The following is a 12170-nucleotide window of genomic DNA, read 5'->3' as shown; positions in this document are numbered from 1 at the left end:
CCTCGGCGGACTCTGAGTTAAGGGACTTGGGGGCTTGTTCTCTCTTCACTGAGAAGGTTCACGCTCTACAGTCCAGCCTCTAAAAGGCGCCACTCTGTGCACAGTACTTGCCGGGTTTGAGTCCTGAGGATGAGTCATTTGCCTAGAGCCACAGGTCGAGGTCATGAATGCCTAGCTCACGGAGATGGCCATCTGCAGTTTGACTGTGGTATCCGCAGATAGTAGCTTATGAAGAAGGCTCTCATGTCTGTTTCCAATGACAAAGATATCCCGCAGCGCTTCAGTGAGGTGGTCGCCAAAATCACACGGTGCCGCCAGCCTCCTGAGGTCTGCAGCATATTTCGCGATTTCCTGGCCTTCGGGCCGTCAATGGGTGTAAAACCGGTGTCTGGCTGTGAGGATGCTCTCTTTGGACTTTGAATTGTTCTTAGATCAGCATTACAAGCTCCTCATATGTCTTAGTCGTTGTCTTTGCTGGTGCCAGCAAGTCCCTGACGAGGTCATAGACAGTCGGCCCACAACTGGTTAGCAGGATAGCTCTGTGCTTATCAGCCAAATGTGGCCGGATTGTCGCTTGCCAGGTCATTTTCTGTGAAGAAATGGTCGAGCTCTCCACAAAGGCATCCCAATCATCACTATCGGCGAACTGCTGCAACGTACTAAGGGTCGCCATTTTCGCGTGAAGGTCCATAATCTCGTCGCCAATTGTTATGTCTTTAGATGCTCTGATAATGACTCCATGAGGCAAAGTGTTATACTTGAACTGTGGTGACCTTAGTCCTTTATTGATAACTCCAGAGTGAGGATCACACCTGGTGGCCTGCCTTTTATACTAGGCCAGGCACACCTGTACAGGTAACCTACAAGTCTCCCACTGCGGTGTCCTCCGTGGCACACCTTGTAATAGTACAAGCAGTAACCATGTAGGATACATGACAAACATATCCTTCTATTCCTTTCTCCCTCATGTGTTTATCCAGCTTAATTTGTTTTGAATGTTTATTCACTCTGTGTTTAACTTTACTGCTGGACTCTATAGTTCAAAACACTTTGCATGGGCACATGTTGTATGCTTGATGTGAAGTCAGAGCTGTGTACCTTCAAAATCTGGAGCAAAGTACATGCCTGCAGCCACACAGCAACTGCACGTTAATTTAAAACTGTCAGGACTGATCTCTTGGTGAGATTGGACCTGATCATTTTTGCCATTTAGGGTTTCCTGACATTGCACCATTGCTTATTTGTTTTGGATGTTTATTCATTCCTTTTGTTTGGGTTCAACTTTACTGCTGGACTCTTATCATTCGAAACACTTTGCCTAACATAGGTTGCCATCCCTGCCACACAGGCAGAAGCAGACTCTTGTCTCAGCTTATCAAAATACACAGTAGAAAATGGGCGATTTTCAAAATTTACCCACAATGGGAAATACACTCACCATTTTGGGAGCTACGCAGCAATTTTCTGCTGCTGCCTGGAAAATCCCGGCCTCTACGCTCGCAGCACATGATGCAAATAGCCCAATAAGGGGGATGGTGATAAAACCCTGGGTAAGCTGCTCTGTGCGCTGGGCAAAATTTGCCTGTGACAAAACCTTTACGAAAGAATGATAGCTTAAATCAGTAAGCTGCAAAATTGCAAAATGTCTGGCTCACTCGTACTTTAACTCCAGTAGGAGTACAGCGGAAGTCCCTGGATTTGGGCCAGGACCTCGATATTTTTAAAGGTTTTTAATTTTAACGGTGTTTTAATGTATATTATCTTTATTGCTACCTCAGGAGTTCAGCGGCAGATTGTTCGATGTGTGGAAAAGACACCTAGAGTAGTGGAAGACAGGTTCTGTGATGCAAGGACTCGCCCCGATGACAGACAACAGAAATGTAACGAACTAGATTGCCCTGCCAGGTAATTTCTCATTTGTTGCAAATGGACCATGCAGTGCACTGAGCTGCTTACCCTATATACTCAGTATAATGTGAGCCATCTATTAAGCCCCAAATTGTACATCCAAAACTGTACATTCACTGGTGGATCTGGGGCACAGTATTCATCGGGGATCTATTCTATCGTGTAACGGTTCTTTTTTATGTTCATTCCCATCTTTCGGCGTCACTTCCATCGAATGCCAGAAGTGTCTCCCCAAAATATGGACATGCATTGTATAATGAGTTTTTAATAACAGAATGTCATCCGTCATATTAATATCATTACCACCATGTTACGCTGCTATGTCTACAGACAGCGCAATGATTGCAGGGTAATCGATGCTCTCTCTCACACAAGCAGAATTTGCAGGGTTTTAAAAAGTGGTCCTTTAAGCTGGTGCAGGCAACCATGTCCCGCAGCAACTAACAATTTCCAGCCCTCCCAATCCACCATGGTGGTTTCACCGATGTAGGCAGCAACATCACCGACTAAAATGTTCAGATTAGGCTGGCCCAGAGTAATTCAACGGCATTAATGGCTAGGAAGTTCAGTTGGCCAAAATCCCACCCCTCCACCACAGTTACACAGTGGAATAGCCCATGGGGGGGAATATCCTGACTAAAGAAAACAAGTTGAGGATCAATATTACAAAGCTTCTGTTGACCAAAATTCTTCCTTCATGTCAGCAGGCATAAACAAATACATTTTCTCTGTTCTTTCTTAGTTCAATCAGAAAATTCCTATCAGCTGTCGTTGCTGTTGGGGAGTGGGGGGTGGGGCGCGATTTTAACCCCCAAAAAACGGGCGGGTTTGGGTCTGGTGGGAGGTTTAGTGTTAGAAATCTGAATCCCTACCCTAACGTGCCTCCACTCCACCCACTTCCGATTTTAACAGAAGCGGGACAGGTGGCTATGCTTGCAGGAGGTGGGCATGCCTCATTTTGAAGCAGCATTTTAAATCTAATTCCAGGTATCCCGGGACTTAGGCAACCCGATAGCTAAAGGAAGACAAGGACTGCTGGATGCAGGAGTTAAGTGCCTTTCCACTTACCTACTGGATCCAGCATTTCTGCCTCGTCAACCTCCAGTGGTCAGACACCCACCCGTCCCTTCCGGTCTCCCTCTAACCTCCCTCAGGAGGCCTCCGACCTCCCCCCCCAAAATTTCCGATCTCACCTCTAAGGCCTCCCATCTCCACGCCACCCCCTGAGACTTTCCTAGAAATAGTGGATGCAATGGTGATCATTTTCCAACAGTCTATCGACTCCGGATCAGTTCCTATGGACTGGACGGTAGCTAATGCAACACCACTTTTTAAAAACAGGAGGGAAAGAGAAAACGGGTAATTATAGACCGGTTAGCCTGACATCAGTAGTGGGGAAAATGTTGGAATCAATCATGAAGGATGAAATAGCAGCACATTTGGAAAGCAGTGATAGGATTGGACCGAGTCAGCATGGATTTATGAAAGGGAAATCATGCTTGACGAATCTTCTGGAATTTTTTGATGATGTAACTAGCAGAGTGGACAAGGGAGAACCAGTGGATGTGGTGTATTTGGACTTTCAAAAGACTTTTGACAAGGTCCCGCACAAGAGATTGGTGTGCAAAATCAAAGCACATGATATTGGGGGTAATGTACTGACGTGGATAGAGAACTGGTTGGCAGACAAGAAGCAGAGAGTCGGGATAAACGGGTCCTTTTCAGAATGGCAGGCAGTGACTAGTGGAGTGCTGCAGGGCTCAGTGCTGGGACCCCAGCTCTTTACAATATACATTAATGATTTAGATGAAGAAATTGAGTGTAATATCTCGAAGTTTGCAGATGACACTAAACTGGGTGGCGGTGTGAGCTGTGAGGAGGACGCTAAGAGGCTGCAAGGTGACTTGGGCAGGTTAGGTGAGTGGGCAAATGCATGGCAGATGCAGTATAATATGGATAAATGTGAGGTTATCCATTTTGGGGACAAAAACACGAAGGAAGAATATTATCTGAATAGCGGCAGATTAGGAAAAGCGGAGATTTAATGAGACCTGGGTGTCATGGTTCATCAGTCATTGAAAGTTGGCATGCAGATACAGCAGGCGATGAAGCAAACAAATGGTATGTTGGCCTTCATAGCTAGGGTATTTGAGTATAGGAGCAGGGAGGTCTTACTGCAAATGTACAGGGCCTTGGTGAGGCCTCACCTGGAATATTGTGTTCAGTTTTAGTCTCCTAATCTGAGGAAGGACATTCTTGCTATTGAGGGAGTGCAGCGAAGGTTCACCAGACTGATTCCAGGGATGGCTGGACTGATATATGAGGAGAAACTGGATCAACTGGGCCTTTATTCACTGGAATTTAGAAGGATGAGAGGGGATCACATAGAAACTTATAAGATTCTGACAGGACTGGACAGGTTAGATGCGGGAAAAATGTTCCCGATGTTAGGGAAGTCCAGAACCAGGGGACATAGACTTAGGATAAAGGATAGGCCATTAGGACTGAGATGAGGAGAAACTTCTTCACTCAGAGAGTTGTTAACCTGTGGAATTTCCTGCTGCAGAGAGTTGTTGATGCCAGTTCATTGGATATATTCAAGAGGGAGTTAGATATGGCCCTTACGGCTAAAGAGATCCAAGGGTATGGAGAGAAAGCAGGAAAAGGGTACTGAGGGAATGATTAGCCATGATCTTATTGAATGGCGGTGCAGGCTCGAAAGGCAGAATGGCCTACTCCTGCACCTATTTTCTATGTTTCTATGTTTCTCCCCCGAGGACTCACACCTCATTCCCTAGGCCACCGACACCACCCCCAATGAGCCCACCGATCCCCGCCTTCAGCCTACGACACCCGGCCCCCACCTCCCACTCTCTGACCCCCCCCCCCCCCCACTCTGGCCTGCCGAGACCACTCACTCCGATCCTGGTCCTCCCTCCACCCCCCCCCCCCCCATCTGTTCCCGGCTTCCCGAACCCCTCCGATCCCACAAACAGCAACGTGATAATGACCAGATAATCTGTTTTTGTTATGTTGATTGAGGGATAAATATTGGCCAGGACACTGAGGATAACTCCCCTGCTGTTCTTCAAAATAGTGCCATGGGATTTTTTACGTCCACTTGACAGAGCAGATGCGGCCTCGGCTTAACATCTCATCTGAAAGACGACACTTCTGACAGTGCAGTGCTCCCTCAGTACTGCACTGGAGTGTCAGCCTAGATTTTTTGTACTCAAGTCCCTGGAGTAGGACTTGGACTCACAACCTTCTGACTCAGAGGCGAGTGTGCTACCCAGTGAGCCACAGCTGAGACTGAAAGCTGAAGGAACAGCCACCAATGGAAGGTGAAGGAAGTGGGGGATGTACAAGAGATTGTTAGATTGGAGAAACTTACAGAGAAAAGGAAGGGTGAGACTATGAAGAGAGTTAAACACAAGGATGAGATTTTAAATTTGAGGTGTTGAGGACTGGGAGTGACAATTCATAAAATATACCCCTATGTTTGGACTGTTCTGTAGAGTTCTCTTACCATATCTACATAACTTGCAAAACACATTTATGCTATTCAGTCAGCTTCAGAAATTAAATGATGAGTAGAAACCACAGAGGATGAAATGGGGAAATGAGAAAAGAGAGTGGAAGGAGATTAAACAAAAAAGTGAGCTGCAAGCATTTATAAAACGGTCACAGATTGAATTTGAAAGGATTGAAGCATTGCATCAAAAGTTAGGACTAATCACATGCAAAAGCATTCATGAGGCATTTCACTTGGATCTGGTCGTGATCCATTTTTGTACTGAATGCAAGTATCCTGTTATCTATTGAGAACTTTTACTGAGCAAATATACAGCATAAAGAGATTACTTGTTACGTGAAACAGATTATGTTGCATAGAATTGAATAGGGACTCTCTCATTGTGCAACACTATCACGGTATCAAGATCATGATATAAACTTATGGAATATTAATGGCATTTAACTATTATAGCCTTAAGTTGCCTAAACCTGTAGTATTAGTCAATGTAAGATAGTCCAATTGAAATGAAATATCTTCCCTCGCGTATTGTATACCATGGGGTTGAATTGCGCTGACTCCAAGAATTCCACCGATAGTCTGCCGCATTTGCAGCAGATAATTGGGGAAACCAATGTGGATATTCCAAACATGTAAATATATATTATGCTAAAATAGTCACAGAAACTTTAAATAAATACATTTCAAACTATCTTATCTGGTTGAAAGGTTCTGAAATGGTTTTATAACGAAAGAACAGACAATGAGCGAAAAGTGAGGTTACACGTTCTTGTCAATTTTACAAATTCAGAATCAATAAAAAGCAAACTTTCTTTTCACACTGATTAAATGAATATATTAACATTTGAAAAAGGTCTCTTCCCTCAAGATCCTCACGTTGATGACATTCCTTACAGATGGTGGACTGGTGAATGGCAAAAATGCTCAACAACATGTGGTGACTCAGGTATCAAGAAACGCACAGTTCTCTGTATTCGAAATGTGGGAACAGATGAGCAGGCACTTCCCAGTTCAGAGTGTAACCAACTTCTCAAGTCAAGGACTCAAATTCCATGCAACAGAAATATTCCTTGCCCCTCAAACTGGACTGTGGGTAATTGGAGTGAAGTAAGGCACAACTTTACTGAAATATACTATAAACGTATAAGTATATGCATTCTTTTTAAATTAAGAGTGAAATGAGTTCTGATGAAATTGGCTTTTTCTTGTATATAAGGAGACTTACACTTGTCTAAAACATTATCACACCAAATATCACAAAGTGCTTCACTCAATGAGTTACTTTTGGCATGGAGTCGTTATATCGGGAAAGGTTGTAGTCATTGATGCATCAAGAACATACTACAAATGGTGGTATTGGTTGAGGAAAAATTTATGAACAAGACATTGGGAGAACTGCAAGTTGTTCGCCAATGGGATTTTAATGTCCATCTAAACCAGTCAAACAGGCAGATGAAACTTTGGTTTAACATCTCATCATAATGGCAGGGCCTCCAGCAATGCAGAAATCTGAGATGTTTTGATGTGATAAGGTGTTACATAAAGCTACTACACTGGAGTGTCAGTATAGCATATGAACTGCATGGGTCTTGAATCTAAGTGTGTTACCTCATATTAAGGGGTATTGTATCGATATATCATCATCATCATCATCATAGGCAGTGCCTCGAAATCAAGGATGACTTGCTTCCACTCTAAAAGTGAGTTCTCAGGTACAGTCAAATGCGGGAATTACAGTCACTGTCACAGGTGGGACAGACAGTTGTTGAAGGAAAGGGGGGATGAGGAGCCTGGTTTGCCGCATGCTCCTTCCGCTGCCTGTGCTTGTTTTCTGCATGCTCTCGGCAACAAGACGCGAGGTGCTCAGCGCCCTCCCAGATGCTCTTCCTCCACTTAGGGTGGTCTTTGGCCAGGGACTGATACATGTAAGTATGCAGTTTATACATCATGGATATATAGGTATACAAAATTATTAACTCAATTGTGAGTCAGGAAACAAGGTTGGCTTGAATACTGCAGGCTACTTTGAATTTAAAATTTGAGTTGCTGACTTTTGTGGGAACATTTCTCTTTTTATTGCAAGCAAAAAAATATCCAAAACATGTGAATCGTTTAGAGATTACTTAAAGAGGGGGGTTAATTTACAGGGAATATTTGTAATGCTGGGCTGATTTTACAGAAAATAATGGGCAGAGTACAGTGTTGTGTGACTCCAAAGCCATGCTCAGGCTAAGTTGAAGGCATCTTTAATTTAGGTTGTCCTTTATTCCTCAGAAGATAATAAGACCAGGGGTCGGGGAGGGGGCGTCTGTGGTGGCAGGAGGCAGGATGATTAATTTTTATGCCTCAAAGATGGGAGATCTGTTTAAGTCTCCCTGCCCCTCAAGCTGCCTGTTCTCCTGTGCTGAGTTTATTCAAAGGTGATTGAAAATTTTGACTCGGCACTTTTAGGGGACTGCTGCTTCCTTTAAATCTGACCCTGCCCAGGTCAGGTGCCACAGCGTGCCTTTTTTTATTGGTTCCTGGGATATGGGCGTCGCTGGCAAGGCCAGTATTTATTGCTCATCCCTAATTGCCCTTGGGAAGGTGGCGCTGAGCCACCTTCTTGAAATGTTGCAGTCCTCATGGAAAAGGTACTCCCACAGTGCTGTTCGGGAGGGAGTTCCAGGATTTGATCCAGCGATGTTGAAGGAATGATGATATAATTCCAAATCAGGGCGGCGTGTGACTTGGAGGGGAACTTGGAGGTGATAGTGTTCCCATGTGCCTGATGCCCTTGTCCTTCTAGTTGGTAAAGGTCGTGGGTTTGGAAGGTGCTGTTAAAGAGCTCCTGCCACAGTATGACTGTTCTCTTCTCAGCAGTGCAGTTCTGTCTTTTGGATGAGACATTAAACCAAGGCCCCATCTGCTCTCTCAGGTGGATGTAATAGCTCCCACAAACAGCAATGTGATAATGACCAGTTAATCTGTTTTTTTTTAATGTTGATTGAGGGATAAGTATTGGCCAGGACACTGGGGATAACTGCTCTGTTCTTCTTTAAAATAGTGTCATGGGATCTTTTACATCCACTTGAAAGAGCAGACGAGGCCTTGGTTTAACATCTCATCTGAAAGACGGCATCTCTGACAGTGCAGCACTCCCTCAGCATTGCACTGGAGTGCCAGCCTAGATATCTGTGCTCAAGTCCCTGGAGTGGGACCTGAACCCACAACAGGCAAGAGTGCTACCCTCTGAGGCACAGCTGACACTCAGCTGTTGTATTGTGGGCAATTCTGGGCACCACACTTCAGGAAAGATATAAATGCTTTAGAAAGGGTATAGAGGAGGTTTAGCAGGATGTTACCAGGCATGAGGGACTTCAGTTATGACGGGAGGTTTGAAAAGTTAGGACTGTTCTCCTTGGAACAGAGAAGATTAAAAGGTGACCTAATAGAATTCAGAACCTTGAACTTCCAAAACCATGTTGCGAACATATTGAAATAAATGAATTATGTTGACGATCAAGTAGTTAAAGTTATTCAGCTTCAAGCTTGCAACTGAAAACTTCCTTTTTCCAACAGTAAGTTGTGGCTTCTGTCAATATTATTTCTCTTGAGATGAAAAGAATGCATTTACAGCAGAATCATTGTACTGTGCTATTCAAGACTGGTTAACCACCAGTCCAATAAGTCTTCTCAGCACAGAACAACATAAGTGGCCTATAAAATGACAACTTAGGTTTACTTACCCCGAAGAAGCCAGACCTGACCTTGAGAGGAAATCAGAATTGGTTTCCGGATAGACATCTTTTGATTATGGAACTGCATGGCTTTGTATTTTTTTTTAAAGTTGCCGGTGTATCATTTACCAAAAGGATGTTATTTTTCCTAGTTGTGTGTGAGGAATGCTGAAATATTTCAGCAGCTCTGGAATATAAAAACAGAAATTTCATATGTTTCCATGTAAATGCAATTGATTGGTAGTGAAAGCTTCAAAATGTTGTAGAATAAATGTACTTAAATGTATTTTCCGTTCAATTTATTCCTCAGTGTCTGTTTACAAAATTATGCTTTTATGAAAAAATAATCGTTGACTTTAGTAAGAAAATGTAAACATCTTCCTCCAGTGGAGAGCTACTCTGGTGGTGTCACTGATGGATAAGAGTTACTGCATCCCAAAACTCCATTCATTTTCACCAATACTGTGACTTTAACCAGCTGAGGAACCAAACCAAGAGTAGGCCATTCAGCCCCTTGAGTCTGTTCCACCCTTAAATTAGACTATGGTTGATCTGTACCTCAACTCCATTTACCCTCCTTTGTTCCATAACTTGATACCCCTACCTAATAAAAATCTATCAAAAGCACTCTTGAAAATTTCAGTTGATCCAGAAACCACAGATTTTTGTGGAGGGAGTCACAGATGTCCACCAGCCATTGTGTGAAAAAGTGTATCCTGATTTCACTTTTTAAATGGCCTATCTCTAATTTTAAGATTATACTCCCTTGTTCTGCATTGCCACAGAAGGACAAATAGTTTCTCTGGGCTCAAATTTGGCCCACCTCTTTTTTCGGCACACTTACCAGAGACGTGCCGACATTGTGAGCTGAAAACGGCAGCGAAAAAATCTTGCCCGATTCTGGCTGCTGTGTTGCCTCTCCTGGGGCTTGGCGTGGCGTGGCCAGTCGATTGGGGGGCGGAGCTAGGGCCCTGCGTCAGAAACAGTGCCGGCAGCTCTGCACATGCGTGTTGGAGTGTGCGCACATGCGCAGTAGCTCCTGCCCCCAGCCTCAGTATGCGTGCTGCAGCGTGGGACCCAATGCGTCCCGCCCCTATCCCAGGCCGAGTGGCCTCCCGCACAGGTCGACCCGTGGCCTTCCCGGGCAAGAAGGCCACAACAAGCAGGTTGTGATCGGTGGGGGGGGGGGGAAAGAGTTTTGATCTGGGGAGGGGAGTTTTGATCTGGGGAGGGGCCAGGGTGGGGGTGGTGTGTGTGGGGAGTTTTGATCCTGGGGGGGAGGGGGGAAGTTTTAATCAGGGAGGGTGGTGGTTTTTGATCCGGGGTGGGGTGGGGAAGGAGTTTTGATCCCGGGGGGTGGAGTTTTGATCCCGAGAGGAGGGGGGGAGTTTTGATCCCGTGGGGAGTTTTGATCCCGGGAGGGTGGGGGGGAGTTTTGATCCCGGGGGGTGGGGGTGAGTTTTGATCCCCGGGTGGGGGGGGGGAGTTTTGATCCCGGGTAGGGTGGGGGAGGGTGGATTCCGAACCACAGGGTGGGTTCGATCACCGACCCTATGGGGGTAGGGTTGTTTGTAAGAGGTGGGCTGATGGTGGGTGGGCTTAGGTGGCTGAGAGAACATAAGAATTACGAGGAGATACTTTTATTTTTTATTTGGATATTTTGAAAAAATTATATAAATATATTTTGTCTCTTTACTTCTTTTATTTTTGTAGTTTAAGCTTCCATGAATGCTTCTGTTGTATATTAAATTAACTTTACGAAGTTTGTCATATGATGTCCTGTATAGCTGTTTGATCTTATTCACATTCTTTAGTCAAGACATTAAGTTCTGCTGGCCTCCGATGTACCTACCTGCGCTGATTTCTTAACTAAGGGTTTTCTGTGCGGCCATAAGTGGCTACATACGCTGGCCTGTTAGTTTGGAGTAACTATTAGCTGTCCAAAGTGGCCTAAATGGCCAAAATGGGCGTAGGTGGCTGGTAATGCCCCCTTTTGAAAAAAACTAAATTAAACTAAACAAATCCTAACTAACTCACTTACACTGGTGCAAATTGAATGTGCAAAATGGAGATTTTTAAGGCACTCCAGAAAAATCAAGTTGCTCCAAAAAAAAACGGAGCAACTCCTGGGCAATTTTGAGCCCATTGTATCTACCCTAACGAAAAACTTCATAGCCTAGAAATTCGATAAAGCCTGGTAACGGATGATGCCACCATGGGCAAGGTTAACTCCTGCCCATAAAAAGAGCTCAGGCAGCACCGTTATTTTGGTGCTGCCTGCTGATTTAAATGAGCACACGCAGAATCAACCGTGCAACACTCTCTTTCAGGAGGCTGCAGGTTGGATCTATCTGTGCACTGTTATCGCAATTCATGAAAGTGAAGTGCAATGAATCATAGAAATTTATGGCACAGAAGGAGGCTGTTCAGCCCATTTTGTCCCTGCCAACCGACAAAGAGCTTTCCAACCTAATCTCACTTTCCAGCTCTTGGTCCGTAGCCTTGTAGGTTACGGCACTTTAAGTACATATCCAAGTACTTTTTAAATGCTATGAGGGTTTCTGCCTCTACCTTTTAGGCAGTGAGTTCCAGACCCCCACCCCACCTCTGGATGAAAAAAATTCTCCTTAATGTTTCCGGTATGTTTCTTGTGTTTTGTAGGTTGACAGAGAGGGTGAATCAAAGCCTAAAAATACACTAAGCTGTCAGATTTTAAAGAATGCAACCTGCAGTTTAGCTGAAATCTATGTTTAATTCTACTGCTGCTAATCTCAAATATGTAGCCGGCTAATTTGTCAAGTACAATTATTAATCAAAAAAAGACATCATTAAATGGTTAAACGACTGCAATTTGGGTGGAATCAATTTGGCGGTTTGAGATTCCAAATAATTGAAATTATAAAAACTCATGCGACATGTGTCATAATATTTCTGATTACACCATTTAGTCCAAACAATGTCAAGATTGTTTGAAACAGTGATCAGTGAAGAATGCAAATTTGTCAGAG

At 44.2% G+C, this 12170-nt stretch overlaps 1 protein-coding gene across 1 annotated transcript in view; it reads left to right on the top strand.

Moving 5' to 3' along the window:
* LOC139228763 (A disintegrin and metalloproteinase with thrombospondin motifs 12-like) overlaps positions 1–12170 on the top strand; it is an 801719-nt gene that overhangs the window by 678038 nt on the left and 111511 nt on the right. Inside the window, exons 17-18 of the mRNA XM_070860105.1 lie at positions 1779–1905; positions 6340–6550. Coding sequence (XP_070716206.1) covers positions 1779–1905; positions 6340–6550 — 338 coding nt within the window. The remainder of the gene's footprint in view (positions 1–1778; positions 1906–6339; positions 6551–12170) is intronic.

The sequence above is a fragment of the Pristiophorus japonicus genome, chromosome 2 (assembly GCF_044704955.1).
Source record: "Pristiophorus japonicus isolate sPriJap1 chromosome 2, sPriJap1.hap1, whole genome shotgun sequence".
In the NCBI taxonomy this organism is placed as follows: domain Eukaryota; kingdom Metazoa; phylum Chordata; class Chondrichthyes; family Pristiophoridae; genus Pristiophorus; species Pristiophorus japonicus.
The sequence above is the reverse complement of the archived record's forward strand: the minus strand, read 5'-3'. Positions and strand labels throughout refer to the sequence as shown.